Source organism: Macrotis lagotis, chromosome 3, assembly GCF_037893015.1.
Source record: "Macrotis lagotis isolate mMagLag1 chromosome 3, bilby.v1.9.chrom.fasta, whole genome shotgun sequence".
NCBI classification, from domain to species: domain Eukaryota; kingdom Metazoa; phylum Chordata; class Mammalia; order Peramelemorphia; family Peramelidae; genus Macrotis; species Macrotis lagotis.
Window position 1 is genome coordinate 239,456,038 of NC_133660.1, and position 18,492 is coordinate 239,474,529.

Consider the following 18,492-nt stretch of genomic DNA (forward strand, 5'->3'; position numbering starts at 1 on the left):
CCATTTATCTAAACCTGAGCCCATATCCAGCTTCAGACAAATTGCTAGCTGTGTAATTTTGGACAAGTAGCCTATCTGCCTTGGTTTCCTCATTTGTAAAATTAGAATAATAATAATAGCAGTTACCTCACAGGGTTGTTGGGAAGATGAACGGAGATAATGTTTGTAAAGTACTTTTCAATTCTTAAAATGTCTCCAAGGGAAGCGTGGGATTATTGAAAAGAATTCTGCAATTTTCGGAAGACAACCCTACCTGCAAGTTCTTATTCTCGTTTTTAACATTAATTATTATGATTAGCAGTGGTAGTGTGGTAACAGTAGAAGATCTCAAAGCAGAAGAAACAGGAGAACAAACAGCAGCAGCAGCAGAAGGAGGAGGAGGAGGAGGAGAAGGAGAAGAAGGAGAAGAAGGAGAAGGAGAAGGAGAAGGAGGAGGAGAAGGAGGAGGAGAATGAGAAAGAAGAAAGAAGAGGAAGAAAGAAGGAAGAAGAAGAAGTAGTAGTAGTTGTAGTAGTAGAAGAAGAAAAGAATGTACTGTGGATTATGGAAGAACTTGGGTTCAAGAGACCACTAGGATACTATGTAATCTGGGGCCAGTCACTTAACTTGTCAGTACTCCAGTCAGTTCCCTGGACTTCAGAAATTTTATGAGGGTGGAAATTCCCATACTCGCAAGAACATTGATCCCTAATCTATTCTGACATTCTCTGCAAGGAAAGTAGGACTGCCTTTTGTTTTTGGTCCTAGGACCTGCTCAGCTAAATTAGGGGAGGTTCATCACTAGGAAGACAAATTTTTCATCCTCAGCAACTCTGGAAGAATTACTAAATTGAATTCTACACTGTAACAATTATGGATTCTTTAAGTTTTGAAGTATAAAGAGAAAACCCCATTGCCAAATGAGGAAGAGACCATTTACAGCTGTTTGGTGTGGGAAATGGGTGAGGGGGTCTCAAAGAAGGATCATGTAATAGTAAGAATCACACCTTGGAGAACATCTAGACAAACTTCTTCTCTTATAGCTGGGAAATCAAGGTCCCCCCAAAGTAGTTTGTACCTAGTATCATGCCTTGTAGCTGGTACTTTGAATCAACCTTGTTTTTTTATGGAGACACAAAGATATAGGTAATGGAGGTTCAGCTAGGATTTGACCCAAATACAGTACTTTGGAAAGCTGCTTGGAGGATAAGTTAGGATAAGTTAGATCTTGGTTGGAACATAATGGTTCTTTGATGGATAAGGAATTCAAAGAGCTATCCTCTAATTGATAAATGGTCAAAGGGTATGAATTGGCAGTTTCCAGAGAAAGAAATCCAAGCTATCCATTTAAATCACTAATAATTAGAAAAATGAAAATTAAAACTACTCTGAGGTTCTACTTCACACCCATCAGTTGGTCAAATTTTTCAAAAATGAAAAATGACAAATGTTGGAGAGGCTGTGGGAAAACAGGTACTTTAATGCACTGTTGGTAGAGCTGTGAAACGGAGGGCCAATGAACTTGTAAGCCACCCGATCATCATTCTGAACATCAGTTGCTATTGCAAACTTTTATTAGATCATGGCTTAGAATTCTGAATATATGAATTGTTGAATAAAGATGCTTAAATGAGTTACATTGTACTTTTGGATGTAGATTCAGAACCAATCAAGTATTTATTAAGCACCTACTATGTACTGTATGTACTACTATGTATCTGGGCTAGTTCTGTGGAGACAAAGACAAAGAGAAACATTTCTTTTTTCAGGAAACATATGCTTTTGGGGTTACAGCATATTCACAGATAAATTACAAAATTTACTGTGTTTTCCCTTGACATAGATCATTTCCATTATATAGACCAGAAACCATTTCCATCTTTCCATCTTGTAGGACTGTCCGTGTTCTACCTTAATTTTTCTAGAGAGGTTCTCTTCTTTTTTTTTTAATTTTTTTTTTTTTTAGGTTTTTGCAAGGCAAATGGGGTTAAGTGGCTTGCCCAAGGCCACACAGCTAGGTAATTATTAAGTGTCTGAGACCGGATTTGAACCCAGGTACTCCTGACTCCAGGGCTGGCGCTTTATCCACTGTGCCACCTAGTCGCCCTGAAGTTCTATTCTTTATGCAAGGAAGGTCTTCCTCTCTTTCTCCCTGGAGTGGATTAGAATATATATCTACTTGTCATTCTAGGTCCTGGACACAAAACCAGTCCACCTTTCCTTCCTCACATAAAATTTCCATGACGTCATCTTTTATTCTTCCTTGAAGTGCCCACAGGATGTCCCAAGTGTCTTAGGGAAATTCTAAGTTTAAGTAGTGTGACATTTAAAAAGTTTGAGAGACAATTGTTTCTGGGTAATCAATAATTTTAATAATAAATAATAATATTTAATAATAATGCTAGTACATTACCAATAAAATGTTTCAGGGACACTCTTAAATGTCAAAGATGAATTATGGTGGTGGGCTTACAGTTTATGTACCCCTGGAAGATTAGGTGTCCTTGAAGGGGGAGAGATCAACTCTGATAGGATAATATTTAATAAGAAGAATGAATGTTACAGTAACAGGTGGATCTATTCTAATAAGACACTGGGGGATGTGACTTTGATTATGTCATTTATTTCTGAATTGCTGAGCCTTCGTCAATCTAATCAAGGAATTTTATCCTCACCCAAACTTGAGAAGAGCGCAATAAGGCTTCTCCACCTGAATGGGCTCTAAATAAAATTGAGGAGAAAGACAATCTAATTTCATTATCAACAATGTTCTTCAGAGACTGAGCAACCCGGTCCCAGTTCAAAAATTGATTATTATTATGAAAAATAATCATTTCTCTCACTAGCTCTACAACTTTTAGAACATGAAGTATATTATAACTTATTCAAATTGTGAGTCTTTTGTGTGACAATCATTTTTAATTCTTCAAAGTGTTCCATGCTTCACTGCCTTACAACAGTGGGATGTTGATATTTCTAAGTCAGGTCTTTTATGGAAAACTTAGGATCATTCAGAGAGTTTTGCAATTTCCAGAGGACAGTTTGACTTGCTTTTGTCCTTTAATTTAATTCTCTTCCCAATTCATTGTCTATGTACAATCTTTCCCTTAATATATATATATATATATATATATATATATGTATATATATATATGTATACACACATTCTTCACTGGCCTATGTCAAAGTATGTTTTTAATCTGGGGAACTGATATTTTTCTTCCTCTTTCTTGGTTGTTTATTATGTGGATGGTTAGGCTGAATGATTCCAGATCATCTTGGGAAGTCTTGCAATGTCCCAGAACTTGATGTAATCAGAACAATGTCATCTACAAACAAGATCATCTGGAGGACCTCACTCTCTACAGGAAGTTCCCCCTCACCATGCACTTGCTTTAGATCTTCTCCTCCTGATGGCTATTCCCATTTGTTCCCTTTCATGCTTTTTCTTCTCCCTATGTGAGCACCTCACATGTTGTGATATTAGGTCCAAGTATGGTGATAGTTCCATTATCCTTGATGGAGACCCTCTTCTATACGTAACTCTTTGCCTATTTTTATTCTTGAATGATCTTGGGATGGCTTTGCTTAATTGGCTACTTTGCCAAAGTTTCTTTGAATTACTTTTCCCCTCCTCTGCTTCTCTTTGCTTTATGAGAGGAAACTACTCATAATCATGTATCATTGTCTCTGAAATTTCATAGATGATATATCTCACTCAGCATTGCTTTTGCTGATCATTTCTCTATTGGAGATAGACAAAATCAACAGTAATCTAAGGAAGGATCAGAAACAACAAAGTGAATCCGGAATGTAGACAGTGTAATTGATTATCCTGGGCTCATGAGAAATCTTTGGAAAGTTGTCTTGATTTTTAAATAAATCCATGACATTAATTTCCTTTGTTGTTTGCTTCTTTTTCTTCAAAGAGCCAGTTAAAAAAAAAATCCCAAGTTAACAAAATAGTCCTACTAATCAAACGTTTTCTGGCTCCAACTTCACATTCCCTTCAGACACTGTAGCCCAGTATGGCTGGCTACATAGAGTATCTCATTTCCAACCTCAGCACATTTGCACAAGCCATTCTGCACATGGGATCCTATGCCCTCCTCCTCATCTCTGCCTCAAGGCTCAGCTCAGGTGCCCCCCTCCTCCATAAAACCTTTGTCTGACCCCCTTCTCTATCCTAGCAGTGAATATTCTCTCTTCGGACATCCTATATCTGTTTATTTGCATGTGTATTCTACTCCTACTCCAAAGTATAAGCTCCCAGAAGACAGAGGAGCTGTTTGTTTTAACTCGAGTGCCCTAAATACCCATGACCATGCCTTTACACATGGCTGGTGCATAATAAACATGCAAAATTTAATTTAATTCAATCATACAGAATAGATCCAATCAAATGTATCTGTATAGACACATGAGTACCAATGAAATATTTAAATAGTCAGAAAAGCCTAGAACTGAAAGTCAGAAGACCTGGATTGTAATCCCACCTCTACCACTAAAACAACAAATCATCAGTGGACCTCTCTAAGCCTCAGTTTCCACATTTATAAAAATGAATCTGAGATGAGATGTTGATGTTCTAAATTTCTGTGATTCTATTGCAGGCACCATTTTATGACTTGGATTTATCTTCCCACATCCACTCCCTACTATCTATATAGTAAACTCCTTGAAGGCAGAAACTTGAAAACAGCTCCTTCCTCCCTCCCTCCCTCCTTTTCCCTGCTGTCCCTAATGGGAAGCACATGTTTACCGGATAGATACTCTGCAAGTAACTGTAAACTGAATGTAAACTTTGATCCTTGAAATCTCACAAGATATCTTGGTATTTATGGGCTAGGTTTATTTCCTCTTCCCTTATTTATTATATAATTTAAAAAAAAACTGGGACAATTTTTGCACCATGTCATGATTTGTTGAAATAGAGCTCTGGAAAACCAGGCTTTGATAAAGCCCACTGGGAATTTAGATAGAACTAGTTGACCTTGCCTTCAATCCAGATAACACTGGTTTTCACTGACTGGTCAACAGTTGGTCCCAGTCTAAGCCTTACCAGATCATTGTTTGGGTTTTGATGACTCAGTGAGTGTAAACAGCAATTACTTCTATTCAGGTCAGAAACTCTGAAGGTCTTCCTCTCCCAAATTAATTTTTTTGAGGAGGTAAAACAAGTCATTTTTATCTAGTTTACCTTAAAAAGACCAAGGAATCCCACAGCATTTGGGGCAATCTCCAGTCCTCCTGATCCATGTTTTGTCATTGGAACCAGATGGCTCTGGAAGCGAGAGTGAGGTTAGGGACTACCATAGCTTTGTCTCACTTAAATCCAATGCACTTGCAAGTCAAGACCACCTTCCAGATATCTTTGGACATCTTCAAGAATAATCACCACAACAGGCCTTACATATATCAAACATTCAATGTTTGTTGACTGAATGTATAACCTTGTGGATAGGTGGATTATACTGCATTTCATTTAGTCAAAAACATTTGTTTGGATTTGTATCTATTTTCTAACATGTCCTGACTATGAGACCAGGGACAAGTCACTTAGTGTCCCAAGTACTCTCTAAGACTCTAAGGGGTCAATGCATTCATATTTTGCACCAAACTCATACATTTTTGTGAGTCAAAATTTACAAACTTTTAAGAATATGCAAATGTTGAATAATATTATTATTCCCCAAAGGGATTTTCCATTTCCTGGAAATCATTTTTTGTGGAAGAGGGATTGTATTGTTTAAGAAGTAAACTATAGGGGTGACTAGGTGGTGCAGTGGATAGAGCACCAGCCCTGGATTCAGGAGTACCTGAGTTCAAATCCAGCCTCAGACACTCAAAAATTGCCTAGCTGTGAGGCCTTGGGCAAGTCACTTAACCCCACTGCCTTGCAAAAAACCCCCCCCAAAGAAGTAAACTATAAGTCCCATGAGGGCAAAGACGGTTTAGGTCATCTAGAGCTGAAGGTCCACATTTTCAGAATTCCCCTCCTTGATGGAGAGAACAATGGCACCATATTTTGTGTCTGTGGGAGGAGCAGAGATGGAAAGGAGAGGAATATGTCTCTGGAGAGAGAGAGAGAGAGAGAGAGAGAGAGAGAGAGAGAGAGAGAGAGAGAGAGAGAGAGAGAGAGAGAGAGAACTGAGGAAGATGGTGATATGTAAAAGAACATGTATCTAATACTGATGACCCCACCGGGGGCTTAAGAGAATTTCCCCTTGGGTTAGATGGAGGGACACTCTCATGATTGAGCTGATGAGTTAAGCCCTGATGATGTCCTATCTTCATCTTGTGTTACTTCACTAACTAAGTAATAGACTTCTATTGTATACAGTACAATTTTACTGTCTGTTGAATGAAAACAGAAATGTAGCCAAAGACATTGTAGAAAATTTTTCAATCAAAAGGATTGAAACAAAATTAAGTTTTCTCATTAACCAGATGATTCAACTTTCTTTCTCTTCAGTTTTTACTCCCAGGAGAAGTTATTTCCTCTTAGGATAATGGATTTACAGTTGAAAGGGACCTTTTACAAATCATTTACCAACCTCTCTCATTTTGTAGATGAGAAAACTGATGTCCATAGAGATGAAGTGATTTGACCAAGGTCATGCAGTGAAAAAGTTTGGATTCACATCTACAAGTCCTGATTCCAAATCCAGTTTTCTTTTCTTATACACTATTCTATTTTTACAAATTATGTTGAGTGGTGAATCCTCAAAGTCAGGATACTGTAGGGGAAATGAGGAATGGAAGAAAGTAAGGAGTTAGATTGATTAGAGGTGAATGGGGATTGAAATGATGATTATTGGGGTTACACTCTTGGCAATTTCAAGCCTGGGATGCTGACGCATCAACAGCAACAGGGATCTTGGGGGGAAGGCTAGCTTTGGGGGCATAAGGGGGGAGTTGTTTGAACCTGTTGACTTCAGGTGAAGTAGGGACAGATGGCTCATGTGGAGGTGATGTCCAGCAAGTGGTTGGAGATGTGGGCCTGGTGATGGGGCTGGCATAGATAGGGGTGGGAAGGGATGAGGCCGTGGGGTGAATGATTTTTTTCCAGGGAGGCTATGGAGGGCTTAGGGAAGAGGGCCAGAAGCAGTTTTGTGGGAAGCCTGAACTTGTGCACCTAAAGGAGAACTGTGACTGCTACCTGCCCCAGGGCTCCTCCTTCCCACAGCCGCAACTCTACCACAACCCAGTTTCATACGCGCGCCCTTGGCAGGTCCATGCTGGTTTTATAAGACAACTGCCAGCTTGAGGTGCTGAGGCAGAGGGAGGGCGGCTGCGTTCTGCCCAGAGTGCTCCCAGTCTGCCCGTCTGGGAGCTTCCTCCGAGGCACCCCTTGGGAGACGTCTCCAGCAGAAAGGTAGAAGGGCGGGGGGAGGCGAAAAGTGGGGAGTGTCGTGGAGAGGGCAGGGGTCTGGCCCGGCTCCGGAGCCCTGGGTTGGCCGGACACGGCGGGGTGCCCCGGCTGCCGAGCCAGGGGTTCGGGCGGCCACTCCGGGGCGCAGTGAGAAGCTCTTTCCAGTAGAGGGACCGGAGGAGCCCTGGCGGCCCTCGGGCACACTCTCCCATTTCCTGTTGGCAGGGCCCTGTGCCCAGCCCAGGTAGCGGCGCAGGGCCGGGAAGGGCCACGCAGCCGAGCCGGCCCCTCCGAGGCGCAGGTAGGGTGCGCCGGGCCTTCCGGGGCGCGCGGGGGACCGGCCAGGAGGAGGGGGCAAAGCTGGGGGGCTGCGGGGAGGGCGCGCAGATTGGGGTGCTCTCCGGGCAGGAGCGGGGGGGGCAGGGACAGGGTTCCCCCAGGCTCCTCTCCGCTGACCCCCTGGGGAGCCCCCTCCTTTCCGCCAGCTCTCCACTGTTTCATGGGGGTGCGGGGGGCTGGGGAGCCCCGGGGCAGGGGGGCGCCCAGGCAAGGCGGGGGGCCTGGGGGTGGGGCTGGGGCCAGGACCGCGGCGGGAGTCCTCGCCTCCGGGCAGGGCGGCTCCGCGCCGCCTCCCCCCTCCCCTCCTCCTCCTCCTCCTCCTCCTCCTCCTCTTTCCCCTCCTCCTTCCTCTCCTCCCCTTTCGGGTTCTCCTCCGCCTCCGGCCGCACAGCCTCCCGCCCTCCTCGGATCGGACGGCATGGCCCAGTCCCGGGAGCCAGGTTAGTGATGATGGAGGGGGCAGAAGGGAGGGGGCACGGGATGCCGGGCGGGAGGAAGAGGAGGGGGCCCACCTCCAGGCGGGGCAGCTCTGCCCATAGACCCTCTGGGTTGGGCCCGCAGGGGTGGCAGTGGGGCTGGCCGGGGTTCGAGTTGTCCCAGGTCAAGGTTTGGGCGCGGAGCGACCCCGCGAAGTGGAGTTTCCTTCCCCTGCCCCTTCCCCTTCCCTCCCCCTCCCCTCCTTTTCCCCGCCTCTTGCCCCCTTCCCTCCCCCACTCCCACTCCCCAGCCCTTCCCCGCAGCTTCGGTGGGTTTCTCTCCCCGCCCCTTTCCCTCGCGACACCTGCGAGCTCTGGGGCTGACACGTAGGCCCCAGCGAGGTGCACCAGCCATTCATCCATGGCTCGGGGAGCCCCTGGGAGCCCCGGGACCGTGTTGGAGTGAGCTCAAGTTGGGAGTTGTTGGCAAAGACGGTGCAGGAAGATGTAACCCTACGCAGAGGCCGGGGCATGGACGACATGACCCCCCTGTATGTGTGAGGGAGTGGGAAGGGCCCTCCTAGACGTCCGGGACAGTCTGAGGCCTTTCTCGCCCACCATCCTCTTTCGCTCAATGGCTCCCTGGACCAGTAGAGATCAGTGGGAGTTTGGAGAGCAGAAGGTGGCTCAGAGCTGTTGACTGACTAAATCTTGCCTTTTACAAGCTGCAGAGCCCTTGGTGTGATTGGAACCCTGGTCTCAGCTTAGCATTAAGCAAGCCCGGGAAAGGAAGACTAGCAACAGAAGCCTTGGGAAGGCTTTTCAGAACTCCCTAGCGGACACTATATCCTTGAAGATGAGATGACTAGCTTCGGGTTATCTCCAAGTGATAGATCCTAGATCTCTTTAAAAAAAAGCATTTATTAAGGCAATGGAGTTGAGTGACTTGCCCAAGTTCACACAGTTAGGCAATGAGGTCGGAACTGAACTCAGGTCCTCCTGATTCCAGGGCCAGTGCCCCATTCACTGTGCCACCCAGCCGCCTCCATCCTCGATCTCTTACCGGCCAGCTCATCTTCTAGTCCTTAATGAGAGTGTGGCTCAGAGAGGCTTCTTGGGATTTGCCCAGGACTCCAGACCCAAGTGGGATTTGAACCTGGCCTCAGACCCCCAAATCCAATACTCTTTCTTTTGTGATCCACTGGGCGGTCTGACACATGGTGCCCTCTTAATAAATGTGTGCCACTGAATTGAAGTAGAGATGAGGCAGTTGAGTTCACTAGAGGTTAAATTCCTCTCTTGCCCTTCAAGTGTTAATGCTGGAGGAATTAAGTTATTAAAATGGACTGCTGAATGTCTTTGTAAGGAGTCACCCTGTGGCGTGCTTTAGGCTCAGCAGAGCTGTCATACTCAGCCTAGAAAGGACAGTGACAAAGGGACTTGAACCTGGGTGAGTCCTGCATGGTGTTGGTGAGGCAGAGCATGGTGCCTTTCTAAAAATGGAGGAGTGTCTGGGTCACTCTGACACCCTGTTTTGGGGACCTGCATGATAGGTAGGGCGTTTTGCCTCCTTTCAAGCAACAGTTTCCCTAGATAAGGAAGGGGTACGAAGGCAGAGTAACTTCTTGTGGCATAACCAGTGTCTCTTTTCTCAGTCTATTGAATTTTGCTACATCCCTTTTAAAGGTTATTTAATAGCTCTTTATGATGGAAGGGAAAGTTGAACCTTCAGAGCTCTTAAGAGGTGATTCCTAATTCTTTGAAAGTGATTCTCTTCCCTCCCCTCTCCCAGTTTCCTCTGTAGACTAAAATTTTCTTTGTTACTTCCCTGGTCCTAGCCAGCTGTGCTGCCAACATTTTGTCTTCTCTGCCCCTCTCAGTCAAATCTTCCCTTCTGTCTCTTTTTCTGCAAAATGAATGGCTGCCTGGTCTGCACGATCTCCTTATCCAAGTTCATAACAAATAAGCTGTCTAACTGTAGAATGAGCTTCCTTGTTAGTGTCCTCTGTCACTGGAGATGTTTGCACATATATGTATTTCACCCAGTATTGTGCAAACTTCTTGAGGGCAGGAAGGAGCCTCACTTTTGTCCTTGCATCCCAGTGCCTAATAAATGGTAAATGATCCCTTAGGTTCTATGAACAACTGACATTTTTATAACTCTAATATTAGTAAAGTTTTTTACATTTATTTACATTTATATTTTTTACATTTACATTTATCTCTCACAACACCAAGAGGTAGATACTAGTTATTATCATCCTCAATTTTTTTCTTGTCATTTTTCATTTGAAGGAACTGAAGCAAACAGTGAAGTGACTTGCCTAGGATCACATAGCTAGTAAGTGTTTGAGGAAGTATTTGAACTCAGGAAGATGTTCTTTCTGGCTCCAGGTTCAGCTCTCTATCTACCACCTAGTTGCTGCCATCATCCCCAAATTGCAGATGAATAAATGGAGACTCAGATAGGTTACATGTTCTGCCTATTGCCACATAGCTAGAAAAGGGAGGTACTACAGTTATTATCATTCCTGTTTTACAGATGAATTGAGGTTTAGGAATGCTTTGCCATTGCCATTTAGTTAGAAAAGGTCAGTCAGATTTTGAAGCTCAGACTTCATGATTCCAAGTCAACACTCAATTCACTTTGCCTAAATGCCAACCTCACTATGTAGCAATTTCCCCACATCATTTTGCCTTAGTGTTCCTGCCTCCTTGGGGCAAGGAAAGTTACCTATGTTGGTTAATGATATAATAGGAGATTCTGCTGGGCAAAATTTAATAACTAAGACTATCATTTAGTCATTAACAAACATTTAATTAAACACTTCTGATATACTAAGCACTGTGCAAATGCAAAAACAACAGCAAACCCTCAAGGGGCTTATGTTCTAAGAAAGGCGGGGGAGGAACTAGAAGCAAAGGGACCAAGAAAAGTATTTCAGCAGTCCTGGCAAGAGATGAGGAGGGAGTAAACTAGGATTTTGATTCTGAAAGTGGCTATAGAAGGAGATGGATTCATGGGAAGTTTTGGAGAATTCACAAACCTTGCTAAGTGATTAGCTACTGGGGGGGTGATATGTTACCCCCCCTATTTAATATTCCCCCCAATTACATATAAAAATAGTTTTAACATTTTTTTCTTCAAATTTTGAGTTTCAAATTCTCTCCCTTCTCCTGCATCCCCTATTGAGAAAGCAAACAATGTGATATAGGTTATATATTTGCAGTTATGCAAAACACATTTCCATGTAAGTCCTTTCTAAGAAAGGAAATCCAGACAAAAATACCCAAGAAAAATAAAGTATCTTTATTCTGCATTCAGACTCTACCAGTTCTTTCTCTCTTGAGGAACAACTATATTTCATCAAAAGTACAGCAGAATTGTCTTGGTTCATTGTATTGTTGAGAATAGCTAAATTTATTCATGGGAGAGCATCATAAAATATTGCTGTTACTGTGTACAATGTTCTCTTGGTTCTTTTCATTTCACTTTGCATCAGTTCATCTAAGTCTTTCAATTTTTTTTGAGAACATCCTGCTCATCATTTCTTTTTTGTTTGTTTTTTGCAAGGCAATGGGGTTAAGTGACTTGTCCAAGGTCACACAGCTAGGTGATTATTAAGTGTCTGAGCCCGAATTTGAACTCAGGTCCCCCTGGCTCCAGGGCCAGTTGCTCTATCCACTGTGCCACCTAACTGCCCCTCATTATTTCTTAAAGCACAAAAGTACTCAATCAGAAATCATATACAATAACTTATTCAATCATTCTCTAGTTGATGGGTATCCCCTCAGTGTCCAATTCTTTGCCATCACTCAAAGATCTTCTATAAGCATTTTTAAAGGTTCTTTTCCTTATTGTTTTTTTATCTCTTGGGCATACACCTAGTAGTGGTATTGCTTAGTCAAGGATATACATGGTTTTATAGTCTTTGGGCAGAGTTCCAATTTGTTCTCCAGAATGGATGACTGTTTACAGCTTTACCAGTAGTACATTAATGTTTCAATTTTACCACATCTCCACTATTTGTCATTTTCCTTTTCCATCATATTAGCCAATCTGACAGGTGTGAGGTAGCTCAGAGTTGTTTTAGTTTGACATTCATCAATAGTGATTCAGAGCATTTTTGTATGACTATACATAACTTGAATTACTTTGTTCTGAAAACTGCCTGTTCATATCCTTTGACCATTTATCAATTGAGGAATTGTTCTTATTTTGATAAATTTGACTCAGTTTTCTCCTGAGAAATGAAATCCTTATTAGAGAAACTCATTATAAATTTTTTCCACAATAATGATTACCCACTATGTTTTTCTTTCTATCCTATTTTCCTCTTTTTATCCTATTCTTTCCTTTTACCCTGTCCTTTCTCAAAAGTGTTTTGGTTTGACTTTTACCTCTCTTAAACTGTCCTCCCTTCCATTGATTCCTCTCTCCCCTAGCCTTTCTATCTCCTTCCTACTTTCTTGAATGGTGTATTTCCTGAGTGTGTATTTTATTTTTTCTGAGTTAATTCCAATGAAAGGAAGGTTCCTGTGCTCTCCTCCCACTTCCATTTTCCTACTGGAGAGTGATATGGAAGTAAGGATGGCTCCTTTCTCTTGCCCCTCTCCCTCCTGCCACTGATAACTTCCTTTACCTGATTGCTTTGGAGGGAGTTCTTGATCCATTTTCAGGAAAGGAGAAGTTTCCATTTATGTTTTTGCTTCATGTTTAAAAACTGATCCTTTTTACTTTTGGGTGGGTATTCTGGGGTTTCAAGAGCCCAGGGTGTACCTTAGCTGTGTACCTAAATCTGTGGTCTAAATGATAGGGACATATGAGAGAGAAACTCCATTCATTCCTAGAGGAAGGTTTGGTTAAAGTATGAGGATATTGTTAGATATCTGTCTGCTTTGCTGGGGAGGGTGCAATTGAGATATGATTTGGGACATATTCAGGCTATTATTCCCCCTTTAGCTTTGAGAGTACTGGACCTATATAGTCACAAAGACCCGAGTTCAACTCTAGTCTCAGACCCTTACTAACTGTGTGACCATGGGCAAATCACTTTCATCCTGTTTGCTTCATCTGTTTTCTCACCTGTAAAATGATCTGGAAAAGAAAATGGCAAACCATTCCAGTATTTTTGCTAAGACTCTCAAATGGAGTCACCAAAGAGTTGGACACAACTGAAATAGTTGAGCAATAGCATATGGAAAGAGTAAGATAGCTATTGCTTACTGTAACTTTCTTCCCCCATCAGCATGGCCTTGCTAGTGTGACAGTGTGAAGTGCAGATAAGCTTAAAATACATTTAAAGAGGGATCTGTAGACAGAAACCCCAGAGTTTGAATCCCAAACCTGCCAGTTATTTACCCATGAGACCTCGGGCAAGGGATTATTTTTTAATCTCTTTTTAAAAATTTAATTAATTAATTTTGAATTTTACAATTTTCCCCCTGATCTCGCTTCCTTCCCACCCCCACTGAAGGCATTCTGTTCATCTTTACATTGTTTCCCTGGGATACATTGAAATAAGTTGAATGTGATGAGAGAGAAATCATATCCTTAAAGAAAAAAATAAAGTATAAGAGCAAAATTACATAATAAGATAATTTTTTTTTAAATTAAACATAACATAATAGTCTTTGGTCTTTCTTCAAACTCTACAGTTCTTTTTTTGGATACAGATGGTATTTTCCATTGCAGATACCCCAGAATTGCCCCTAATTGTTGCACTAATGGAATGAGCAAGTCCATTAAGGTTGATCATCACTCCTATTTGGCTGTTAGGGTGTATGATGTTCTTCTGGTTCTGGTCATCTCGCTCAGCATCAGTTAATGCAAATCCCTCCAGGATTCCCTGAATTCCCATCCCTCCTGGTTTCTAATAGAACAACAGTGTTCCATGACATACATATACCACAGTTTGTTAAGCCATTCCCCAAATGATGGACATTCACTCAATTTCCAGTTCTTTACAACCACAAACAGCTGCTATGAATATTTTTGTACAAGTGATGTTTTTACCCTTTTTCATGATCTCTTCAGTGTATAGACCCAGTAGTGGTATCAAAGGGTATGCAAGGGATTATTAAGGACCTAGTATGTTCCAAGTACTATTCCAAGATACTATTGTATCTCAAAACAGCAACCTTGTGAGGGTAGATATTATTCTGATACCCATTTTACAATTGAAGTAACTGAATCATACAGGTTAAATGACTTGCCCAGTGTCACACAGCTAGTAAGTGTCTGAGGTCGTTTTTGAACTTAGGTCTTCCTGACTCCTAGTGTTCTATCTATTGACCAACTGACTGTCCCTTAGACATCTGGATCTATTTTTCTGAATCCATTTCCTCTTCTTTAAAATAAAGTTACCTCTAAGGGGCAGCTAGGTGGTGCAGCGGATAGTGCACTGGCCCTGGAGTCAGGAGTACCTGAGTTCAAATCTGGCCTCAGACACTTAGTAATTACCTAGCTGTGTGACCTTGGGCAAGTCACTTAACCCCATTGCCTTGAAAAAATAAAAAATAAAGTTGCCCCTAAGATCTCTTCAAGCTTTAAACTAATTTAAACTAATTTAAACTAAATCATTAATTGAAAGGTGGATTTATTGTCAAAATGGGAAATGGACTTAGGCCAAGTGACATCTACAGAAGGTAGATCCTAATCCTCCTGGTTGTTAGCAGTACCCCTTTCCCCCTCTCTGTTTACCTCATTTATTTATTTTTATTTCTCTGTGAACACAAGTTTAGGGCACAATCTTTGTGTCCTCATCACCTGGCATAATAGTAGGAATTTAGTAAATCATTATTCATTGAATGAATGAGTGATCGAATGATCAATTGAATGAATGAGTGAATGAATGAATGAATGAATGAATGAAGATGTTCAACTTTGGTGTTGTTCCTTCTCAATCAGTCCATACATACCATAAGCATCTACTTAATGCCAGGCTAACAAAAAAAAAAAGACAAAACCAAGATTTTGCCTTCAAGGAGCTCCCAGTCTGAGGGCCTGGTGAAGGCAACAAGAAATAAAAGTAACAAACAAACAAACTATAGGATAAATTGGAGATAATCAACAGTGGAAAATCTTTTAAACTAAGAGGGAATAAGAGAAGCCCTGTAGATTCTACAGAGGTGTCAAACTTAGCTAACAAAACTCTCAAGTGGGCAGAACCAGATTAAAATGTAATTGATAATTGCTTAAGAAGAGAAATAAAAATGTAATACAATATAAATAATGTTCATTTGTGGCTTTCTAAGTCATTGTGTTGCTGTAATGATCTGTTTCTATTTGAGTAAAACACCACTGATGTAGAAGATAGGATTTTAATTGGGACTTGAAGTCAGGGAAGTCAAGAGGTGAAGATGAAAATGGAGGTCATGGGGGACAATCCAACACTTCTCTGGAGTGATGGATAGAATATTGGACTTGAAATCTGGAAGGCCTAAATTCAAATCCTTCCTAAGACTCCTATTAGTTGTGTGACCCTGGGCAAGATACTTATCTTCTCTTAACCTCAACTTCCTTAAATTGGGAATAATTAGTAGTACCTGACTTAAAGGGATTGTTGTGAGGACCAAGTGAAATAAGGGATGGAAAGTGCTTACCAAACCCGCAAGTACTCTAATCTTTTGGACTCCTCAGAGATGTGTAAAGCAGGATTCTGGGATACCTTTTTCTGCATTTCATAGCTTCTGGCTTTCTATGCTCTCTTTAGGAAAAGAAACAATCTAGGATCAACAGTAGGAGCATTTGTCTTTTGAATTCAGACACGTGGGCTTTGTTCTAGAAGTTTTTTAATTGTGGCTTCCTGACTGCTAAGCTGGAAGTCTTACCTTTCTGTGGGTGTCACCTTAACTGTGAATTTTTCCTGTTTTTCACAAGCATTTGTTAATTAGAATAAAGGCTTATCTACTGATTGGTAGCTCCATGGAAGGCATTCTAGGAAAATCTTGGGAAATTTGAACTGAGACATGGGAAGGGTCTAGAAGTTAGAGTAAGGCTGTCCAGTGGGTATTGAGGATGAGAGGATCAGATTTACATCTGGAAAGGAGCCCCTCATGTTATATAGCAGAGGAAACAGGCCTAAATATGGTTACAGTCATGTAAGAAATGATAGAACCAGAATTAAAAACTGTTTCTTCTGATTCCAAATCTTTATTTCCTGCATTGCTGACTTGAAAAGCTAAGACTACATTTCTTAGGATTCCAGGTATGGAGGAACTGCCTGGTGGCTCAGTGGAGAGAGAGAGCCTTTGGAAAAGATGAGTTAAAATCCAGCCTCAGACACATATTAGCTTTGTGACCCTGGGCAAATCCCTTAACCTTATTTGCCTCAATTTCCTAACCTGTAAAATAAACTGAAGAAGGAAATGGTGAAACACATCAGTATCTCTGCCAAGAAAACCTCAAATAGGGTCCAGAAGAGTTGGACATGAATAAAATGACTGAACAACAACAAAAGGTAACAGGACTACTGTCTGATCTGGTTCCCTTCTGAAATCCCAACATCAGAAAAAGGGACCTCTTTCTGTCCCTAACCAATGATCATCTAGCCCCCTCTCATTTTTCCAGAATTCTGACACCTTATTCCACAACACAGTCTTTGATCCAATGGTATTTGCCTCCACAAACAAGACTCTCCATCTCTTGGCTTTGGATATTTTCTTGACCCTTCCCTCATGCTTGGAATGCTCTCCCTCCCATACTGACCACTGAACTGACCTCCTTGACTTCCTGTAAGTCCCAACTAAAATCTCTCTGTTTACTAGAAGCCTCCCCCCAGCCCTCTTCATTCCAGTACCTTCTCTCTCTTAATTATTTCCTATTTATATTCTATATAGCTTGTTTTAAATGAATTTGTTTGCTTGTTGTCTCATTAGATTGTAAGCTCTTGGAGGGCAGAGACTGTCTCTTGCCTCTTTTTGTATCTCCAGTGTTTGTCTGGCACATAATGGACACTCAATAAATAATTATTAAATTGAATTGAATTTCCAATTATTACATTTGCAGGAGAGGGTTTATCACAGTGCTGGCACATAGTAAGCCCTTAATAAGTATTTATTGAGCTGAATTACTAAAAAGTGGGAAATGCTTACTTAGTCTTGTATGTAGTAGGTGCTTCATAAATGTTTACTGACTGACAAGCAGTGGAGAGTTTTACTTGGAGTCCTAAAGGCTAAGTTCAAATTATGGCTTTGCCACTTATTCTGTGATCTTAGACTTATCATTTAACTTTCCCAAGCCTCAGTTTCCCTTTCTGTAAAATGAAAGGGTTGAGCTAGATGACCTCTGAGGTCCTTCAGCTTCAGAGCTATGATCCTAGGAGTTGTTTTCTTTCTATGACATTGCATCATTCAAATTATGGAGTGAATAAATAGAACACCTCCCCTTTCCCCCTCCCCCTTCCCAGTTGTTTGTCCTCTGAAAATCAAACTGTTTTTGAAACAGCTGGGAGAGCCGATGACAGTAAACTCTTGGTAGATGAAGCAGGGCAGAGGCATGAGGATCACATAGACATGCTCACTCATCCTGCTGCATGTTTTCAGAAATTACGTGAGCCCTGAAAAGAGGCCTCTTGATTGAATATGAGGAGGTGACTCAGGCTGTAGGCAGTGCTGAGGCTGGGGCTTCCTTGGTAAACACCTGACACCTCCCCTTCCTGCATTTCCTCCCCTTCTCATGACTGCTCCCTTGGATGCCAGCTGTACCACAGAACCAGCTGGTCAGTTAGTTGTTGTGTTATAAGCCTACAGCCACATATGCCATCTTTACAATGCCTCCTCCTTTGTTCTTATTTTTGTTTGTTTTAGAGGCAATTGGTTTAAGTGACTTAACCAGGGTCACACAGCTAGTAAGTGTCTAAGGCTGGATTTGAACTCAAATCCTTCTGACCTCAAGACTGGTATCTATCCACTATGCCACCTAGCTGTCCCTCCCCCTTTGTTCTTATTTGTATGTTTTGGAGGCAGTTGGGGTTTGGTCACACAGCTAGTAAGGAACTAAGGCTATATTTAAACTTGGATCCTTCTGACTCCTGGGCCAGTATCTATCCACTGTGCCACCCAGCTGCCCTACCCACTTTGTTCTTTCAAGTCAGTTCTCTGTTTCAAGGGCAGATGAAGACCAAGGAGTTGTGATTTGAATCAGAGAGCTGAGTTCTATTAAAAAAAAAATGGGAGGCAATGTGGTGCAGCGGATAGACAGCTTGCTACTAAGTCAGGAAGACCGGAATTTGAATTCTGCCTCTGATGTATGCTGGCTGTTTGACCCTGAGCAAATAATTTAACCAGTCTGTCAATAAATGTTTATTAAGTGTCTAAGCATTGTGCTAAGTACTGGGAGACAAATAAAGATCAAAAAATGTCCCTTCCCTCAAAGAGCTC

General features: G+C 41.9%; 1 protein-coding gene across 4 annotated transcripts in view; it reads left to right on the plus strand.

The window, feature by feature from the left end:
• The first annotated feature begins 7,254 nt into the window (after nt 1–7,254).
• AMPD3 (adenosine monophosphate deaminase 3) overlaps nt 7,255–18,492 on the plus strand; it is an 86,041-nt gene continuing 74,803 nt past the window's right edge. Inside the window, exon 1 of one of the 4 annotated variants that reach the window (XM_074230295.1) lies at nt 7,255–7,357. Coding sequence is in view for 1 of the 4 variants with exons in the window: in XM_074230294.1 (XP_074086395.1) it covers nt 8,112–8,133 (22 nt within the window). In the remaining 3 variants the exon portion in view is untranslated. Of the gene's footprint in view, nt 7,358–7,565; nt 7,656–8,040; nt 8,134–18,492 lie in introns of those variants that run through there. The other 3 variants (XM_074230296.1, XM_074230294.1, XM_074230293.1) reach the window with 3 other exon arrangements.